General features: G+C 34.8%; 2 protein-coding genes across 2 annotated transcripts in view; one reads left to right on the top strand and one right to left on the bottom strand.

The window, feature by feature from the left end:
- The window catches only part of LOC142975060 (ras-related protein Rac1), a 31,567-nt gene extending 14,887 nt beyond the window's left edge, over positions 1–16,680 (bottom strand). Inside the window, exon 1 of the mRNA XM_076117705.1 lies at positions 16,349–16,680. Within this exon, the coding sequence (XP_075973820.1) occupies positions 16,349–16,383 (35 nt within the window). The 5' untranslated portion in view covers positions 16,384–16,680. The remainder of the gene's footprint in view (positions 1–16,348) is intronic.
- A 560-nt stretch (positions 16,681–17,240) lies between these two features.
- Positions 17,241–21,470, top strand: LOC142975057 (histone acetyltransferase KAT8-like). Its single transcript, XM_076117703.1, has one exon. The coding sequence runs from the start codon at positions 17,299–17,301 to the stop codon at positions 18,625–18,627; it is 1,329 nt and encodes a 442-aa protein (XP_075973818.1). The 5' UTR covers positions 17,241–17,298; the 3' UTR covers positions 18,628–21,470.
- Positions 21,471–21,650: the final 180 nt, after the last annotated feature.

The following is a 21,650-nucleotide window of genomic DNA, read 5'->3' as shown; positions in this document are numbered from 1 at the left end:
GTAGGTAAATATAGGATACAATACCGTAAATTCTAACATTACGACTAGCACAATGGTATAATATCTGGCTTTAGACATTCACACGTGGTTGAACTCAGTAAATTCTATAATATGTTTCACTTCCTTATAAAACAAAGAAATAGAATGACGCATAATGTTAGATGTTTAATACTGAATAGAACCACAGCTGACTCAATCAATTTGTGCTTCTACATTTTTTACCAGACTAATGTTCTGTTCGATTGATTTACTTTTCTTGAATCCTAGAACTGTTTATTTCACTACTTTCCGTGAATTTGACAGTACCGGTAATCAGTTTCATTGATCGTTTCGTGCTAAACGAAGCGGAACTTTATTTTCATGTAAGTTTAAAATAATGTGCTCGTTCATGAATTAGTGCAAATACCAGTATATTATCACACGTTACGGATATGAAATGCAGTACAAACGATATTTGAAACCACTGCAGTCCTATAGAAACATAAAGCAAGACTCAAGTGTATACTGCACGAGTCAATAGGTCCTTTATCCCGCTGCATTTTTGTATGTCAATGAACTGTAACGCTGCATACATTATTCACTACATAGCTATTTTATTATTAATATTTTTACAAGTGAGTACGAGACCACATGCATACGTTCATGCAATGCGGTCAACGCCCTTCACGGACGCACACATTTTGTTTATTCGGTTACACTTTTATCACTACACTTTGTGTTTATGATAACACTATTAAATCGTAACTTGGGTAATTTTGTATATGATTTAATGATATGCTCTATATGGAACGAAAATCATGATTTCACTGTACATAACGGTAAAACAAATATAAATATGATACAGTTTTATGTGAACAAACATCATCACTCACAATTTACACGGAAAATATGAAGTAATTTTTTGTTTCCATCGCCTCAGTATTTGCGTAAATGTCAGTCATCATTACGACTGCTTTGAATCTCATGTTTTCCTCCGTCTCTCCAATCTCAACATAAAAAATATATTACTTTATAATTCCTCCCTGTATACCTAAAGACCTTATCTTAACGAGGAGAAAACTAGAGCAAACACGAAATAAATCTACGTAAACGTTTGTTGTTTAAGACTTAACTCATTATCTAATGGGTGTATCATTATACAGTGCACCAGCTAACTGTACAGAGATCATAATTACATTGCACAATGCAGGCTGGCTGTATTGAGGATGATAACAACAAACAATATGATATTAAAGCGGATTACGGGAAATAATCGATGTTTTGTAATTATGGCGGCGAATAATTAATATGTAGCCGATAATTAAGGCCAATGTTTAATAATAGGGTTTGTATTCATGCTCTATTAAATAAGTACGATCTAATTTCATTGTTTAATACTTTAGTGAAGCTTTGTATAGTTTTGAAGTTGAGTTTTATTTCAGCAAAATAATTTACCATCATAATTCATGTGTGTATTACACGGGTCGTGTATTTAACAGCTGCCATGTTTTTATTCCGAGTAGTATACAAATCTAGATTCATCCTTCATGAACCACAGACAAAAACTAAAATATTATAATAGTTGGCACTGTTAGTAACTGTACCAAGAAAAAGCTATAATCCTCGGTTTGAGGACGACTGAAAATACTCACACTTGCACTATACCAAGCGAATGCACTAGAGAATCGATTATTAGTAGTTTGGTATCAAGTGGTACGTACACCATGAGTCCACAACCTGCTTGAGCGTTAGTGACTAATGAACACATGACTCATTCACGATTCTCATTACCTCCGCGTCCAGTTACGAAATCGAATAATTGTGATACACCGGTGACAATCGTGACTCAAGAAACGTTAAAATAACATTAAGTTATTATACTATAGTGCGTAAATACTGACATAATTTGAGGTAAAAAGAGTCGTATATTGACGTCGGATTTAAAAGTGAATCATAGTATCATGTCTGTATAAAGTATTTAAGGAATGTGCCCCATTAGGTCTCGTTGTGCGGGCGTCGTAATAGGTGACGAAGGGATTCCATCAAGAGATTGAACGTCTAACATCCGTTGTGCAGTCAATCTAGCTATGAATCAGTTCCCGACAACAAGCATGGTGACTATACAAATATAGGTAAGTATATGAATTTAAATTCACATTTTCTTTGTCATAAAACATGTCCAGTCGAAGTCTTTTATCTCCTAGTATTAAAGAAATAGAACGTGTTCCTATCATACGCATTCAAGTATCACGTATGAATAGTACAAGTGGTCGAACACCACAGCCGGTCTCCCCCATCGTAATGTGTGAGAGCTATGCTAATTTCATTAGGCAGGCACTCAGAGCGAGTATGCCGCGATCGCTTAATAGCACCAGCTATTGGTCTAAATTGAAACCATGGCACTAAAATTTGAGTGACAGACTGTAATTAACTGAGCTCTATTAGAAAGTATGCGTACTGTACTAAGCATGATTTGATCGATGCTTGTCACAAACATAATTCAATTCGTTTGACCGAATTCGATAACAAGAATGAAATCGGCAAATACATTTTGCACAATAAATATGTTACCCACTCAGAAGGGAGTTCCATCAATTTCAGGTTGGAAAAACATGGTTCGTCCGAGTAAATATTTGCGGTATTTCACCGAGAGCGCGGCGAGCACTACCAGCAGTTCTGTGTTTGTCCAGCCAGGCCAGGTAAGCATTCTCCAGATGAATTTCAAACATTAATGTTATTATAGCAACCTTCGTACGGACAGTTTTGTTAATGAAAGCAATTCCACTACCTAGTGCCTGGAGTTTTGTTACATTTTGACCGCTTCATGCGACAAACGCAAACAATGGAATTAATAATAATCATCCATTTCTGTGGTTGGGTTTCACTGAGGGAAAAACTGTGTGGAAAATGTTCAGTTTATTTGCAATTTAGTCTCGTTTTAGACCAAAATATTTGTCATCATTGCTTTCAACCCGTTGTAATATAAATGGAGCTGTGAGAGTGTGACATTATATTGTTGAATAACTTTAATGAGACCCAATTATAAGCAACAAATTCTACTTAAGGTTACTTAAAATTTTCTCTTTTAACGAAATGAAGATCATTTGAAATTTAAACCAGATTATGAATTCAAGAGGTGTACAAACATCATGTAAATGTTATTCGTAGTGGTGAAATGAGAGTACCTGTATGTCCCTACATGCGAGGAGTTACAGACTAACCTGAATACAAAGCGTTAGCTTCGGTGACGCAGTGACGTAACGTGAAAGATAAATGGAACGGAACAAAACGTACTATGTCATAACTTGACATTTGCGTCAAATGGTTTATCAGATGAAGCGTTACCTGTTACCGAAACGTCTGCATTGTTTCCTTGGTATTTGAGAATTATTATCTAAAAGTATGATACACGTGGTGATTCACTACGTTATCGTTTATATTAGAAACCTTTAGCGTAGGTAACTCTGACTAAACAATGAAGTTTAGTAGACTCATAAGTACGTAAATCTGCAAAACGTCATGACTATTGTTTAGATAGGTAGCTCAATTTACTATTATATACACAAGTTTAATTACAATAAATTTAAATATACCCCTACAATATAACAACACCGTAGTGATTATAATTAAAAGTATTTTTTCATGTAACATCGCAATTAGAAACAATAATAAAACAAAAAAAATCTAATGTATTTCAAAAATGTGTTCCCGATTCCCGAACGACACACAAAAACACATTCGAAAATAAATATTTATATAACAAAACTGCCAGTATTGTCCCGTTACATCCTTCTTTCATTTTCCATCTGTATTCCAATATCGTTATTTCCCATATCACAGGGGAAAAACGATGTGATAGCTTTTTATTCACACGAAAAACTTTTTGTTTTCAACGACTTTTAACGAACAAACCTCATTGCTATAAGTCTAAAAGGAACGCACGGCTTTTTTCGTATTATCCAGTTTTTGGAATACTCCGTCAAATAGGGGAAATGGTCTTTAACGGGTGACATAAATAAACCAAATGTTTGTTCGAGCATATGATGGAACATTTCCCAATTGTTCACTGAATGTGTGTCAATATTAATTACATTATTTAATACGAATTGAAATCCTATTCACCAAAAACATCAACATGACACTAATTAGCACTATGCTGTTTAAATGACAACAATAGTACAATGAACACTGGATTATTGTAACGAGAGGAAACGCTAGAACTAATTTGTAGCCGCCAAAATACCCTTTTAGGTGGGTACGTCATAAACCGCATCCCTTTTCAGTGTTGGAAAATAGAACAAAAGCTGAAACGCGCTCCGGGGAGCACTAACTTCGAGGTAAGGCGAAACCCCATTTCGTTCCGAGAAAGAAACAGTTCAAATTGTGCTCTATGCCTCTGCAATAAGCTCGCTAAAATAGCAATGGAAATTTTGTTTGTGTTACAAATACGGTACTAAACAGGGATAAATATGATTTGTGACATCATACTGTCAACGTAACCGCAAATGATAATCCACGATGTGTATACTAAGTCCATTCCAGTTATGATTTAGTAATAATTCCTATTGTTATTCTTATCACATTTATGACATTCCGTCAAGCACATTGGGCAGACGTCATTGTCTATTATGATGACGTCTTCACTATAATCGTAGTAAAGTTTCCTTAATTCATCTGAGAACAACACTTGTAACCTTCGATTTCGATTTCTTTTAAACTCTTTTTAGACTTTCGAAGCACAATTTATTTTTAAGATTACTACAGAATTTAATATTTATCTGCTGCGCTGTAATTAGTTTTAAAATAGTACTTGGGTAAAAAGAGCACGATTTTTCGATGAAGACTTTTTTGCTACGGGATCTGTGTATACGAATTCATACGAAACTGATTTCTGATAACGTCTTTTAAATATGCAGTGTCTTCGCGCCGGAATTGTATGCAAATGTGAAATGTCAGGGGATCCTTAACTTCATATAAGAGCTTTGCGGACAAGCTACAAATTCTACAAAATTCGAACTCGAGTGGCAAGCATGGAAGCAGAAAATGATATGCAAATATGCAAAGAGGATCGCTAAAGTAATAGGGTTACTGCACCCCGTCTAAAATCTTATTTTAATGGTAACAAAGTAGAGATCCATCAATTTTGGTACAAGTCCCCGAGCACTGGCAGGTAAGCTCGTGAAAATCATATCCTCGACATAATCGATTTTCAAAAAACGGTTTCATGTCTACGTATTACGCATGTACGGTATTTTTCAAATAGCAACCCTAATAGACGTGAGCAAGTGACATGGCACTTGCTCCCTTAAAGGAGTAACATTTACTAAAAGCTCACATTCTGAAAGCAATTCATATTACTCGTGCAGCGCGAGAGAAATTTAGTGCTCCATTTAGGTGCATGATTCTACTGTGTTGGCGTTATATAGGTTTTATGAAACAAACCTACGTACCTGAATAGAAATAAGATATTTAAAGACTAATATAGTTGTTGCGTTAATATCTGAATAGAATAAAATAATTCAAAACAAAGTAAAATAAAAATCATAATTCAAAGTTAAATTAAACGGACCTGTCAGTTTCAGATTCTTCAATACAGACCACGTTCTAAATTAACAGATTTTACTACGTAGTATTTCGTACATGGTCCATAACGAATTGATCACCCACTCACTTTTTAAGTAATTTATCGGTCATAAAATGTATCAAAAGTGGGTCTTACAAACAGTTTTACAAAATGCTCGCCTGTTACGAACGCGGTTACAAAACAAAGGGTTTTGCTTTTGTTTACACTTCAATGAATAGCGTACTTACTTGCTAGTTAGAGCCTGGAGATGCTAATAACTAAATAAAGCGTGTAAGAATGACTGAGCAAACCACAGGTTGTACAGCCACTTCTATTTCATTATTTAGAGTCTAAAAGTGCCCTGGGGAAGGAAATTATCTCCATTTCCCGACTATTCTGATGTACTGCTCTGTATGTAACTCACAAGTAATTAATTTGTTTCTAGGAAATCAATGTACTCATATATTTTTTAAGCGAAGTCGATTTACTGTCGAACCAAATGTCAAACTTAATCAGTATATTACTAAAGTTGAATGGTATAAAACGAAACAGGTTTTTCGAAATGTAACACCTCATTGATTTGCAAAATGTCAGTGTTCATTAAGAATGTTCGTCGTAATATCTGGGCCATGAATTTTCATAACAGAGTGTTTCATGTTAAAGCGAAGTTTGATGAGACTTAAGAATCTTTCCGTGGAACTAATTGAGTAATTCCTTCGCTAAGTTTTTTTTTTCTAAGAAATTGTTCACGAAGGTCTTACGGGGGCGCTCCTTAGTTTTAAATTAAATTTTCCGATAGGCTCGAGGTTGAACGATCCCTTTGAAGTTTTGATGTAACCAAGGTGGAATCACCCTTTATAAATAACTCAGTAGTGTTACGATTATGTTCCAAACACGAGGCGAATTTGATGACGCAACAGTAACGTGTATTCTAGTCGTAGGCAACAATAACTTTATTGTTTGAACTCACGATGCTATTTCTTATTCGTAATCGGTGGTAGCGTTGATAGCGTAATTATTTTGACCCCATTGTTCAGACACAAAACGTATAACAATTGTACTATTATAATCCGTCACCGTAACACTGAAAGCCAGCCACGAACAAATTATGTTACATAATTTATGCACACGACTATTACGATCATGAAAGGCCGGGAGTAATTTACTATTAACTCTTTTGAATTGTTTTCTACACATGATAGACAAGTCATTTAATAATCATTAGTATTATAATTATGTAGACCTATAATTCAACTTGTTATAAAAAGCATAAGCTCGTCGATTCAGCAATACAATGCAAACTGCATCAGAGGCAAACAGGTCAGTCGAGTCAGTAGCCGGGATCAGAGAGACACCAGGAATTAGGGCAGAGCAGTAATTACTTACACGCTCAGCGGCCTAGGGTCGGACCCGACAGAGCTGAAAGGCTTTGTGAGGGAAATAGTCTCTTGTTACGGCTTGTTGAACATTTTAAGGTATCTCGGCTACTCCGTAAAATATACGGAAGTGGGTTAGCTTGAAAATCCTTTGTTTATTTATCGCTTACAACACCGAGATTGCCGTTTGATGTTACATTTTATTTTGTTTTTGTGCATTCAATGGCAAACGAGCCGCTTCTATTTTCTTTGTGATTTACCTAGCACAAAGGAAGCAAACAACACAATAAAACCATTTCGCTTTAGTGGTTAAGTACTTTCAATCAAAACAAGTGCTTCGTAATCACTTTCACAGAAAGTGGAATTATGTAGTCTTGTCCAAGCGACGTGTACCTATTCGATTTACAAATACTGTGTGTCTGTACTGATACATTTGTTGTATATATAAGTATCGAACCAGACAGTAGAGAGCTGTTTATTTTGATTGGATCGTAACACAGTCGATTGTAGATCGTCAGATCAGCCTTGACAAAACCCACGCATACTCGTTTCAGGTCTCTCTAAAAGAATCTACATGTTGTAATTCAAGATTATCATGTTATACAAATGCGATCGACTTTAGTGCACAATATTACGTAACATAAATATTTTCCCAGACGCAGAATTTAGCAACGCAACCATTTTATAAATATTGCGGCGAAGTTTGCTTTTAGCTTTAAACATATCTACTGCAGTAGATCAGTAAAGAGAACTGGCTCTGCAAAAGTAAACCAGATTTCTTGATCTCCGGGCATTATTTAGTTTTTTGTCTGTGAGCAGTCGCGAGGTGTGTCTCGAGGGGATCGGGAGACCTCTGTCGGCTGGATCCACTATTGTCTCCGAGCGAAATTCCGGTATACGCCGGATCGACCGGTTCCTACAGGACGAGGGGAGAGCAAGGTTATGCGTTATTTAGCACGCACGTGCGACGCTACGCTAACTTCGTAATCGAACCAGATGCCTGCTGCAAACTCATATGTTGGGACGCTCTTTGATACACAGGAACATGGAGACCGGTAGTATGTTCAGTTAACAAACTCCAAGAACTTGTTACACATGTCTAAAAACTCATGTCATCCATCGCTATATGACTGGAGAGAGTTTCCCACGTTGTGCCAGTGGCAATATTGTACGAGGTTAATGTTGAATCACTAGATTAGATAGTAATTAGTATTAGAAGAAAAACACTACCATTTCTCTTAACGACTGTTTTTTTTTTCAATCTGTTGCCTTGCCATAACATTTATGTTTATGACTGGCTAACGGAGCCTCGGTTTATAAACTTCTATAAGATAGTAACCAGTACCAACAAAGACAAGACAATAGCCGAAAAGAAATACCAACCTTTGCTATAATGAGCCATAACAATAAGACTTCCCACAATTTCAAATAATATAGCGCGTCATAAAATTCTACTGAGTTTTAAATAAAAAACTTCATCACAGATAAGAAGCATTATAATGTACATATTGACAGTAGGTCGGTGCATTAATAAAGCAATATGAAGAGAGAGAGAGAGAGAGAATGAGAGGAGGGTTAAATTACATTTCCTCCTCTTGTAAATTAGATAACACTGCAGGCGTACGAGAGCTCGCAATATTAAGAGTCAATTACGGATCTGGAGTGGCACGGATAAAAAAGTCATTTGAAATATGAAACGGTATACGACAGGAACTCACCGTGTCTGAAACGAGACAGAAAACAGAAGAACAAAATATTACATTTGATATGGATTTACGACTTTTCATAATTAACGGCAATAAAGAAAAAAAATGTCTGGTATAATAAATCCTCCAATGTTACTCACTTTGAAATACAAACGTAAACCCGGAACAATTATTTTTCAATGAATGCAAAGACATTTATGTATTTAACTAACAAGCGTTTTCAGTCGAGAGTGAGTATTGATAATGGATTAACAATGTAGCCTTACGAAATAATAAGAAACAGCAAGCAAACAGCCCAACCTTCACAGTACGATTATTATTATGTCTAAGCATTATTACGTAAGTGCGATTATTCAGTAGCCTTCCAATATCCGATTGTCGTGTTTCACCCATTGCCTGCCTACAGTTGAATGTATTTTTTGTGTTTAGTAGCAACATCCTTCAAAATTTCACAATTAGACTTCCTTTGCATACAAACTTTGGTACGTTTCCTGGAATTAAACGTCAGTAAAAGGTTCTATAAAATGACAATTTAACAAGTCAGTGATGAAACGACTACCTAAATAAAAATAAGACCTTTATTTCACCTAGTTACTAGATATTTTTGAGTTAAATGTTAGATTAAAACAACAGAGAGGATGATCCGTATTTGGACAAGTACTTAATTCTTTAATACAATTTTCCTGTTTAATCGTTAACGGGAAAAATATCAGGAAACTGAACTCGTGGGTCACCAAACAGTCAATCTGAACTGACAAACCAATAATTCCGTCGATCAGAAATATCACGTTATACTATATAAAATTATGTTCCACAATATGTGAACAAAAAGTTAATGGTTAAAGGTCTAATTAAGGCACAGGTTAAACGATGTCGAGTGCCGTATAGAGAACGTGGCACTCGAAAAACCTTAACAAGAAAATATCGTATACCCAATTAGGAGGCAGCGATTTAAAAATACGAACCCAGACGTAAGTGGCTCTCATTAATGAGATCAAAACTTAGACATTGGGGCTAGAGGTGATTTGAGTAGCAGAGTTCAAATATATTTGGCGCTTCCACGACCTTCAGAGCAGACTAATATGAAAATTGGATTGTATTTGGCCTAAAAAGTAAATCACTTCTTTTAAAATCTACTTAGTTTTCTGTACTATTTCACTTCAAGCTCTTTAAAGTGAATAAGGAATAGACGGACACAGTCACAGGTTAATCGAACCACCTGCCAAATTGATGAGAAACGTATCCAATACCGTCAAAACGAAACGAGGTCACTAGATACACTTTCGAGTTCCAAATCAGCGTGTTAGAACTGTTACATAAATGCCATAGTAACGACATAATATTACACAAGCCCTTAACAACCAATCGATTACTGTCAAATGTGTGTCTACTTATCCACCAGCATCAATCACTTAATAAAGCAATCGGATTGTCGAGGCAGAATGTTGCATTTAGTTGGTACAGTAATTTGATTACGTATGCGGGCGCAAGTAGCGTGTGAGGGTACTCCGGACACCACACACTTGAAATGTTTGCAGCCAGCCACCGCCCGCGGTGACTGTCTACAATTTGATCGATTATACATTAGAAACGAAACTGCATAGTATAGATAGAGTAGAATTCAAACAATTGTAGTTAGATTAAGTATTGTAAATGATTGCATTGTGAAAGAAGTCCCCCAGTGCAATCTTCATTAATTACGGTTAAAAGTGACATGTTTGGGTACTCGTAGGTCTTCTAGCTACAATTACTTTATCTTTGTTCGTTTTTCGTATCTCTATTAGGGCTATTATAATTTATGACTCGTAAATGATGTCTCATATTCTAGGAATACAAGAGAACAATAAAATGATAATGCTATCAATAATAATGTAACACTCGATGATGGATATTGTTCGTGATAATGATAAAAAGAAAATTTGATAACATTTGTTACGCATGTTTTAAATGACAAATACTCACAGAAATTTGAACAGTTTGCTCTCAGAATGCCTGCTACATACAGGTAGACATATATTATTATATTTACACAGCATCGAGGACTTTCACTTCTCTCTATCGCAGTTTAACGTTAAAAGCAAACGCTAAACAAACTTAAGGGACATGATTCATTCGTTTAATAGCTGAGGAAACAAACTTAAATGGTGTGCCATACCTTTTCCAACCAGAGACATATTACATACAACATCGTCAGACTTCATTTATTTTAGGGACAAGCCCTATTTGTACTGCACAATGCTTAACCATTATATTGACGTAAGTCTTTTCATTATGTTAAGAAAACAGTAGCTGCCAAACAACATTTGTCAAAGTACGAATTGTCATAAGAAAAGTTCCAAAACATTAGTCCATTGAAATGTTACAATTTGAGGGCCGAATATTGCATTTCTTAGAGGACGCAATTTTATTTTTGGAACATGTAGGGGGGGTCAATAGAAGCTTAACTTGAAGTTTGTGGGGTCGCCGCCCTTGTCCCCCGGCCGCCATCTTGGAAAAGGGGGTGGAAACACTTTTTTCGCTATATCTCGGAAACTATGCGTCTTACAATAAAATTGTAAATGCATAATTTGTAGCAATTTATTTTGTCTACAAATATGTTTAATAACTTTTTGTCCTAAATTAACAATTAAAGAAGTTATAAGCAAAAAAGTGCAACTTTTTTTATAACTATTTTCTTGATTGCTCTATAACTTTTTTTAGCGACAGCCGCGCGGATGGGTCTCTGAGTTTAAGCTACGCTTGCCGAGGTAGTTTGGTGGATGGGTGACCGTCTTACACATATCGAGTTCCTCCCTGTTTCGAAAGGCACGTTAAATTGTGGGTCCCGGCTGTCATTTTCGAAGATATTTGACAGTCGTTAACAGTACTCAGAAGCTTGAAAGTCTGACAACCAGTCTTAACGAGGGGTATCGTTTTATATCCCAGGTAAATGGGTTGTGGAGGTCAGATAGGCAGTCGCTCCATGTAAAACACTGGTATTCAGCTGCATCTGGTGAGACTGGAAGCCGACTCCAACATAGTTTGGAAAAAAGGCTAAGCTGATATGAATATATTAAAAAAATGAACTCAGACCAATCTTGTAGAGTATTTTTCGAGGAAAATTTTGCCCTATATATTTTTTAATTTCATTAATTATAAACTCAGTAACAGCGCTCCGAAATAGACCGGATTCGGAAGGAAAATTTTTGTAAAAAAAAAAATCACTATTTTGCTTATAACTTTTTTAATTGTTAATTTAGGACAAAAAGTTATTAAACATATTTGTAGACAAAATAATTTGCTACAAATTATGCTTTTACAATTTTATTGTAAGACGCATAGTTTCCGAGATATAGCGTAAAAGTGTTTCCACCCCCTTTTCCAAGATGGCGGCCGGGGGACAAGGGCGGCGACCCCACAAACTTCAAGTTAAGCTTCTATTGACCCCCCCTACATGTTCCAAAAATAAAATTGCGTCCTCTAATAAATGTAAATCTCATGTAACATTTCAATGGACTATAGGTAAATCCCAACAGTAAAAAATTGCAATATTGCTCAATTAATACAAAATCCATAATGAAGCAATCTTGTTTACCTTGGATTTATTCATTTACACAGAGTATACAGCATAAATAGACGACTGACAGTATTATGTCGAAAGAAGAATTAACTCCGTGAAGAACTTGTCGTGATCCGCCGTTGGACATTGACCTTTTCCGAGAATCACGACGGGCAAGGATTAATCTGCGCGCATTTTGCATGTAACTTTCTGTGAAAACATTCTATAGACGGGAAGAAGTGCTTTCGTCCGTAAAAGGAGCGACGAAAAATGCAAAGAATTTTGTAGTTAACCGCTCGTCGCCCGCCGGTGTCAATAGCATAGGCATTATAGCAGGACACTTTCATAAGAATGTCAGCCAGCCGCACGACTTTCTATGAACATGATAAACGTGATTGATTACTTTGTTTACGTTATGTAAACCTAACCAACCTTTATGACAGCGCACTTTTTAGAAAGGACACTGCCATTTATTTACCCCTTAAATCATCATAAACAGAGCTGACTAATAAATGTTCCAAACGAAATACATTGTGTCAGGACTTTTCGGCGGTTTCCTCCAGCGAGGAAAAGCCGACATTTCTTTGATGCCTCTTCCGAAAACTGGTCCGAAAGTTCTGCAATAAAACTCTTCTGTTACATTTCTACTTTCGCCACTGTTTTTAAATTAGCTGTCGGTATAAAGACCTTTGTATACTGAACGGATTTTTCGCAACAAGCCATTGCAATAATCTCAATGCGTATTGTATGATAATATCTCATCGATCACCCACGCATTAAATACCAGTTGCAATTTTCGCTGGTATCTCGGTAGGTATGCGTTGGGAGAAGGCATTCTAATAGGTGTTGCTAGAATAACCACGCAACACGATGATGATTAAAACCTCATCTCTATAACGGTCAAAACATCAGCCGGAAACTCGTAGTTAAGTGGGGAACCAGCCAGATAAACCGATTGATATTTTTTTGGTATATGGGTCATGTGGATAAGCCTTTACGTGGGTTAGGGATGAATACAAAGGATGAAAAATGTATATAAAATATGTATACAATGTGCGCGAATACAGTTAAGAACTCCCGCTCAATCGCGTATTCCCCCCACGTAACTATTCTTTCTCGGAGGTTCAAATAGGAAGTAGCACTTCACTCGCAAAATACCATTACTATAAGTAATGCGTGCTTCAAATTCAGTTCGAAATGACCTTCGTTCCACGAAAATATATTTAAAAACAGTATGCGTGGCAACAGAAATAGACTATTATTTGTGTTTACTACATTGGCCTAGGTCCTAAATTCTTGGGAATGTGTTCATAAAATTATGTCAACTATTCTGTGAAACAAAAGAAATAGATACAATTAGTCTCTGTTTTATAATCATTGCCAATGACTATGTTCACATTCTAAGTTATTCTGCGATTTTCTAGCACAAATTATGGTATCGTTTTATTACAGGATATCCTGTAGTTGATCTAAGACCTGAATGGTCAGATATGTAGTAACCTTTGGTACCTCAATTAGCTTTGAATTTACAATTGGGACTAGAGACCTACCCATAAGAATTTTATTCAGCTACTTAATAAACAAGGATTTAGAAACAATATTGTGACTTTCAATGTCAAAAAAATCACAGACAAGGAAAAACTTTGTCTTAAAAAAACCTTCACAGATTATCTATTTACATAATGTGACAATAGAATAAGTTATATGCATAGTTGATTCTGTGTACATGACTGTTATATTTTTCTTGTAACATCTGTCATGGTCAATTATCTTGTAAACGAGAGAAAAAACTTTAAACCTCTGTCCTTATTTGTTGAAACAGTCTATAGTATTCATTTGGTAATCAACAGGGTACAAAATGGACTATATAAATGGACTAAGCCAATATATTATTTCTTTTGTTTTAAATTCCAGTTTATTATGTTAACTTGTTGTTGATCCTTTTTCAGACAAAGTTACTATGCCAAAGATCTTTTAAATTAATTCAGTTGTTCAGCTATCAAAGCATAACAGATGAGATAGATCTATTGTTTTTAAATATCAAGCACAGTTTCAGAATCAGCAACTGTCAGATGTCGTGCAATTTTGCCAGTTTTCATACCATTTCTGTTATTTTCTGTACTCAATGGTTTATACATCAATTAGGTCTGCATAAGTGCAACAATCCATATTATTATTTGAAGTTTGGTTTCTATTTCATTTAAAGAAAGTTAACTACCTACCTTAGTCATTGTGCATTTTATTATGTATCATAATTGTATACTCCATATCTCATATCAAGCTATATAAGGGCAGGTTCATATTACAGTACAATATATCACAGATTAATAAATGTGCAGTATTATATTACGTCTATGTGAGTAGGGAATCTGAGACTTAACTTATACTTCATGTAAATAATAGACTAGTGTTATGATAAATACATGCATGTGTAAATATTGTTAGTAAATACTTTTTACCTGTTTTTGATTAAGTATAAGCTGCCATCTTATGACTGATTGTCTAATGGAATCATTAAATGTTCGGTGGGCAATGTTATGACAATTAAGCACAACGCTAAATCCTGCTATCCCACTATCCTAATAATCTTATAAATTGTTGAGGATAGAATTGTTAGTGTTTCACAAAAAAAACTGTGGCGGTTTTTTAATGAAATTTATACATTGATAGTTTTTAACCAATGTTAACACATTGGATACTTTTTACTCTTTTCATGCAGAAGTTAGGGGTGGAAGCTAGTAATATGATAAGTTTATAATATTTTACAATATACCTAGATAGATTGAAACATAATACAGATACTTTATGTACTAAAGATAAGTAAAATATACTGCCATTTGATTTTTATCGTATTTTATCATAGTATTTATCTTTTATCCATATTAGTAACAGATAAGATGATAGTAGAACCATTGTAATTATGTTAAAACAATAATATAATGTCTACCATGTTTTAAAATTGTCCTGAAAGAAAGAGGGAAATAATTCTGTACGGCTCCTTTTTAATAACCAACCCTCAAACTAATAATGATTATTTTACTCTGTATTTTTATGTGTCATGTTTTTTGTATTTTTGTGTAGGTACATAGTTATGGTAACAGACATGATGATTGATAATAAACTCTGGATACACAATCTAATAGATAAGTACACTATTATTATAATACAAAAGGATTGTTCATGACAATCCGATAATGTATCATTTTTACTTTTGAATTTAGTATGCTTTGCACATTGTCTATTGGAATAGGAACTTCCTTTTCAACTAGTTTAAAAAAATAACACATGCAAATTAGCAAACTATGGTAAAAGAACAGTTGGAATTATACACATAAATAAATAAAGAGTGACAGTCAGTAGCACATTGACCACTTGTCACAGGCCAAGCCAGTGAGGCCACCTCGGTTTAGAGAGTCATGAGAATTTATAAGCATTACTATTCTTATAAAATAGCTATGGTGGTTATAGTTATGCCTCTGGTTGAAATGCTATACTTAAGGATCACAAATGTTTGCTCGAATTATTTCTAGAACAACAACAACAAATTAAGCTGCTGAGTCTACCTACATGCTTTTTAGCAATTAAATCAAAGTCATGATTTTGTTTGTTCAAAACTCATAAAACCAGGACAATGGACTGAAAAAATATTTACCTAATTGAATGTTATTTTAAGTCACCATCTTCCTCTTATTTCAAAACATGGTGTATTTAGTCCCATGTGAAGTTAAATCAACATTTCTGATGAAGTTTGACACTGGATTTAATTTTAATGATTTGAGGCTGTTGACAACACATTTTTAGAACAAAACTAACACAAAAAGTTGGTATTCTCGTAAGGCAAGCATCTGGCACGGTGCTCGTAACACCAGCTATGACGGCATATGTTTTAAACGCTGCTAAGGTCGAGAACAATAACGTACAGGTTACTCAGCGTGTTATTTTTTTATCACCTCGATCTGGCATTCTATTCCACAAAAACCCCACGTAAAATAACATGATAGGACTGTGACTATAGTAAATAAAACGTACAACAACGTTGTATAATCAGTGCTAATAACGAACGCGCTGAATACGGTACAATCGAACTTTGGATGAAGACGATTCAATTTAAAAATGACGTCAGGCAGTTTACCAATAATTGTTACGTTGCAAAAGTATAATCAAAGAACAAAAATAGGAAACTCACCCGTCACCGACCACAACACATTTAATCGCCTGCATTTTTTAGTTCTGCCGTCCGACCGTTGTCACTAATAACGCACAATTATCAAGGGTGGCTTCAGATATCTCGAATTTGTTAACACTGCACTGGTTACCACGTCTAGATGCAATCAATACACATCGGCATCACAATCAACACTTGTACGACTGAACGGCACAGTTTTTAGATAAAAATATTAATTTCATATCTCTTCACTGGCGATAAGAGTAATTTTGTTCACAACTTCCCAAATTCCTCCTTTCATTCGCTTTGGAAACGTTCCGCCGATTACGTACGTTCGGCTCAGTCGGCATTAAAACAATGTTGCCACAAATAAGTTCCTGAATTTCCTACCAGCTACAATGGAAACTCCAACATGTAGATTAAATAGTAATAAATATTTTGTAATTAGCATTAATAAAGAAACAAGAAAATCATAACAACAGTTTTAATAAAACAAGACTTTTTTTTATAAGCAAAGGAGTCTGAACGTTTAAAATAAATAATTTATTTTTCTTTAAGTGTAACAATCTTAATGTGCTTTAGGATCATTTTGTCCCGTGAATTAAGAAGTTTAATTTGCCTTGGCAACATTATAATACCATAATGTATATTTTTTTGTTTCCATACACATATTGAATATGGGTGTTTTTAGATCACAAATTTATAATTTGTTCAGTAATCGAGAGTTTTACAAGAGCAAAATTAATTTTTAATTAAAATTATCTTATTTTTACCGCATTTCAACGAAATGTGCACACCTAAAATCGACATAAAGTGTACAATAATTTTTCGCAAAGTAACGGTTTTATTGACACCTCTACAATAGCACGTTTTTGCGCGCTTGATTTTTCTATAATCTATGCTATTATGGCGACTTCGATAGATCGCGTTGCGCGGTATTGCGTGATACGATTGTTGATTTTCGTTATAATATGGCAAAAGGTGATAAAGAATTAGAAAAACCAATAGTGAACAATGAGCTTCCAAATCCGGAGTGTCGCAGCACGGACCATGAAGACTCAGAATCGGTCCCGGAGCAACCACTTGATATAGGAGAACACTATTTGGTACGGCGTTCGGATGAGTCATGGCACCCGGCTGAGATAATACAGACGCGGTATAGTGCCGCGGAAGGCTGTTACGAGTACTATGTCCACTATGTCGGCTATGATAGGCGGCTGGACGAGTGGGTATCCCGCCACAGGGTTATGTCAGATAGATTCGACATGTGCGAACAGTCGAATAACAACATAAACTGCGATCACCTACTCACTGATAAGTCCGGCCGGAAAATAACAAGAAACCAAAAACGTAAACATGATGAGATCAATCATGTACAGAAGTCCTATGCGGAAATGGACCCAACGACAGCGGCGCTCGAAAAGGAACACGAAGCAATAACAAAAGTTAAATACATCGATCGGATTCAGTTCGGCAAATATGAAATAGATACTTGGTATTTCAGTCCTTACCCTGACGAATATGGGAAACAGTCGAAATTATGGATTTGTGAATACTGTCTAAAATATATGAGGATGGAAAAAACATACAGATATCATTTGAGCGAATGCACGGCGCGACAACCTCAGGGTAGCGAGATCTATAGAAAAGGTACAATAGCAATATTTGAAGCAGACGGCAAGGAACACAAAATTTATTGTCAAAATCTATGTTTACTTGCCAAATTGTTCCTAGATCACAAAACATTATATTTTGATATAGAACAATTCTTATTTTATATATTATGTGAAGTTGATAAGCAAGGAGCACATCTTGTTGGCTATTTTTCTAAGGAGAAAGACTCCCCAGAGGGGAACAATGTTGCCTGTATACTCACACTACCTCCATTTCAGAGACAAGGCTATGGTAAACTGCTGATTGCTTTCAGTTATGAGCTGTCTAGGCTAGAGCATGTGGTGGGAAGTCCTGAAAAGCCTTTATCTGACCTCGGAAAACTTAGTTATAGATCATATTGGTCATATGTTTTGTTAGAAGTGTTAAGTGTCAGTAGAGGTACGTTAAGCATCAAAGATCTGAGTTCAATGACCGGCATATCTCAGACAGACATAATATCAACATTACAATCTATGAACATGGTCAAGTACTGGAAAGGTCAACATGTTATATGTGTGACCCCAAAAATTGTAGCAGAGCAATTGGCAAGTTCTCACTTCAAGAAGCCTCGATTGTCTGTAGATCCGGCTGCACTGAGATGGACACCCCCCAACAAACAGGGCAACTCTGCTAAAGCAAAAAAGTAGTACAGGCTAACAGGCACTGCCTAGAGGAGACTACTATCAGTCACAACCAAAGGAGTTTCTCTAGGTGATGGCCTGTTCATCAAAATATAAACTTAACATTTGTAATTAATAATGTATCGGCATGTACTGTTTGACGTCACTCATGATTATTCTGTCTGGTGTGGTTCAAAGTGCCTTTAGAGCATATTAGGATGTGAATTCTGTCCAAAAATGTTTTAGATTTGATTCTGTCACAGCCTGTGCTCTCAAACTGGATTGTGAAATAAAGTGATAGATAGTTGCTAAATACAAAGTATTGTGAAGTTCAAGAAGCTAGATTGATGTGACATTTTTATGTTTGAATCATTGTGACGTTAAAAGTATAAGGTTGGACATTATGCAGTGTATATTAGATCATTGCTAGAGTATTATAATGTAAGGGACAAATCATTAATGCTTTAAGTCAAATCAAATGTTGTGTGACGATTGTCAACAAATGATTAATTAAAACATACCAGTGAAGGAATAATGAAGCATTTGGAAGTTATTGTAGAATAAAGAAAATAATAAAAATAATGAAAAAAATGTAAAACTAAAAAAATATGCAAGTTTGTATGGGGCATCAGAATAAGTTTGGGCAAGGATTGTTCAAAGAACTATAATAACTACCAAGCATGAAAGTAATTTGGCCCCAGTGAGAGTTGCTGGTACAAAATTACTTTTATGTGTTATCATAATTATTTAGAACAATCCATTATCTTGACTTCTCTGATGCACCTTTATGCATAACAAAACTATAAATAAGAAAATTTACTTCCACTGTTATTAAATTGTTACAAAATTATTGATTCGCTAATCTCTTAATTCACTGGCAATTATTGTTTTTCAGCAGTAACTGAAGCTCTTTTCAGGACCAATCACATTAACTAAGGGTGTTTTCACACTGATCAAATTTTCACTTTTCTTTTTTCTATGAGATTTGATAAGTATTGCCATAGAACAATACCAAAAAATGGATGTATGTGTCGGAAATATGCTCAGTGTGAAATTCATCATGTCACTAGGACAATTTTATTGCATACATAGTTAATTTTGTAATACTTTATGTTGTGGAATAACTGGAACTCTGTTGCCATTAATAATTTAATTTTACGTCTGGCAAAGGTATTTTATAAATGGTAACTCTAAGTAACGACTTTTTATTTTGAGATTTAAATATAGACTTATTTATTAATAATAATAATTGTAAACTAATGGAAGATTTTGTATAAGATTTTATGCATTTCTCGCACATTTTGTACAAGTTGTTAATTGAAATGAAAATTAAGTAATTTAAACATTATTTAGAGTTACCTTATAGTATAATAATAACATTATCACAACTTCAAAATAAGAATAGGTCTCATGTCATATTAGATTTTTGTCATGTAAATTGTTTCTTAAACTACAATTTAGATCTGTGTATTGTTCTGCACCTATTCAGTTCCTTTTTTGTACTGGTAACAGTGATATTATGATTAAGTTATAATTTAATTGCTACAGTGATGAAAATAACTGTCTAACAGTGTGTTTAGTTTAGCTTTAAGTTAATTATTTCGTCGCTTATATGTTTACGACTTCAGTAACACTGTTACATACAATAACTTAGTAATATAATTTAAGTCCTAGTGGTAGCGACTAGTTTCCGAACTTTATTCCAATGAAAGGTTGTTGATTGTGAGAAAGTCAGTGTGTAATTTAAATTCGTATTATCTATTATCAACTTTGATCATAGACATTGTTACAGCATAATCTATATGAAATTGAAGTGGTATAACACATTGTTAGTAGTGTATATAAAATATTTATTTTTACATAGCACCAGCTCCTTAACGATTGTTGCCAGCCAACGCAATATTATTTATAAATATGCGTATATTATGTTTTACTAGGCGACGCCGTACATATCGTCCGCATATGCGCACGCGCAGAATGCGTAGGCAGCATGCTGTTGTTGAAATATTACTTTTAAATAGTATTACTCACTCTGTGTTAAGTGAAACTGTAGTGTCCAATTTGTAAGATAATTATCCAGAACAATATGTTCCGTACCAGTTATAGCTACCTGAACGTACAAACATTTGATAAGTAAAATTTTGTGATCTTATGAGGTCTATTAGATGGCAATTTTTGTATTCTTCACTTTGGCCTTAAAAGCATTATCCTGAAATAGAATAATGTATATTATGTACTTAGTATTCGCCTACAATTTCAAACAAGATGAAATTACAGTCATCCACTTCCGCAAGTTGGAATGACTTGTGTGCTATTGCTTTATTCTCCTCTATTGCGCCACGTGCATAATAATAAAAAAAAAACTAAAATATGATTCGAAACTGATAAACTCGTGGGTACTTTTAAAAAAATAATACTTGCCAGTTTAGCGTCAAATATTCACACAAGGGTCTAGTTAACTCTATCAATTACTTGTACAAAAATAATTTTACGGAACTTTTTCGACATTGAGTATGTCGTAAAACATAATACACGTTAAATTGGAGATTGTAAAGCTGTCCAAGAAGAGAAAATCTGCTAAAATCACTGTGAAATATCTGTATTTAAACTTGTACTGAACAATGTACGATAATTTTACTAGGCTAAGATTAATCTTATTAGTTAGTAGTTCTGTAAACTTAATTTGCAATGTACGCATCTTTAGTTGTTAACAATTTGCCACTTAATCTCGTGTCAAGTTGCTTAAGAAATTAAAAGATCAATCCATTGCCGTTTTTTATTAGATTCTGTGAATCATCAGTAATTTTCACTGTTTATTTGTGATAATTCTACTCGTAAGTAAAAGTGTCAAATAAAATGAATGCAGAAAGCATTTGTTGTATTATTTTAACATAGGGTTTCATAAGGAAATGTTATCAGTAAATACCTAACCAAATTTTATTCTTGAGTAGGTACCAGGTGCGTAGGACCCCCCACATAATATGTTTGAATTTGAAGCGTCCTCTTGGCAGTCAAAATCTACATATGGATGGTGCAGCTTAAAATAATTT

Source organism: Anticarsia gemmatalis, chromosome 8, assembly GCF_050436995.1.
Source record: "Anticarsia gemmatalis isolate Benzon Research Colony breed Stoneville strain chromosome 8, ilAntGemm2 primary, whole genome shotgun sequence".
Lineage (NCBI taxonomy): Eukaryota > Metazoa > Arthropoda > Insecta > Lepidoptera > Erebidae > Anticarsia > Anticarsia gemmatalis.
This window is presented reverse-complemented; position numbering and strand designations above follow the sequence as displayed.

What these genes read in the sequence shown, in the direction of transcription:
- LOC142975057 (XM_076117703.1), top strand. Translation starts at nt 17,299, where the DNA reads ATGGCAAAAGGTGATAAAGAATTAGAAAAACCAATAGTGAACAATGAG.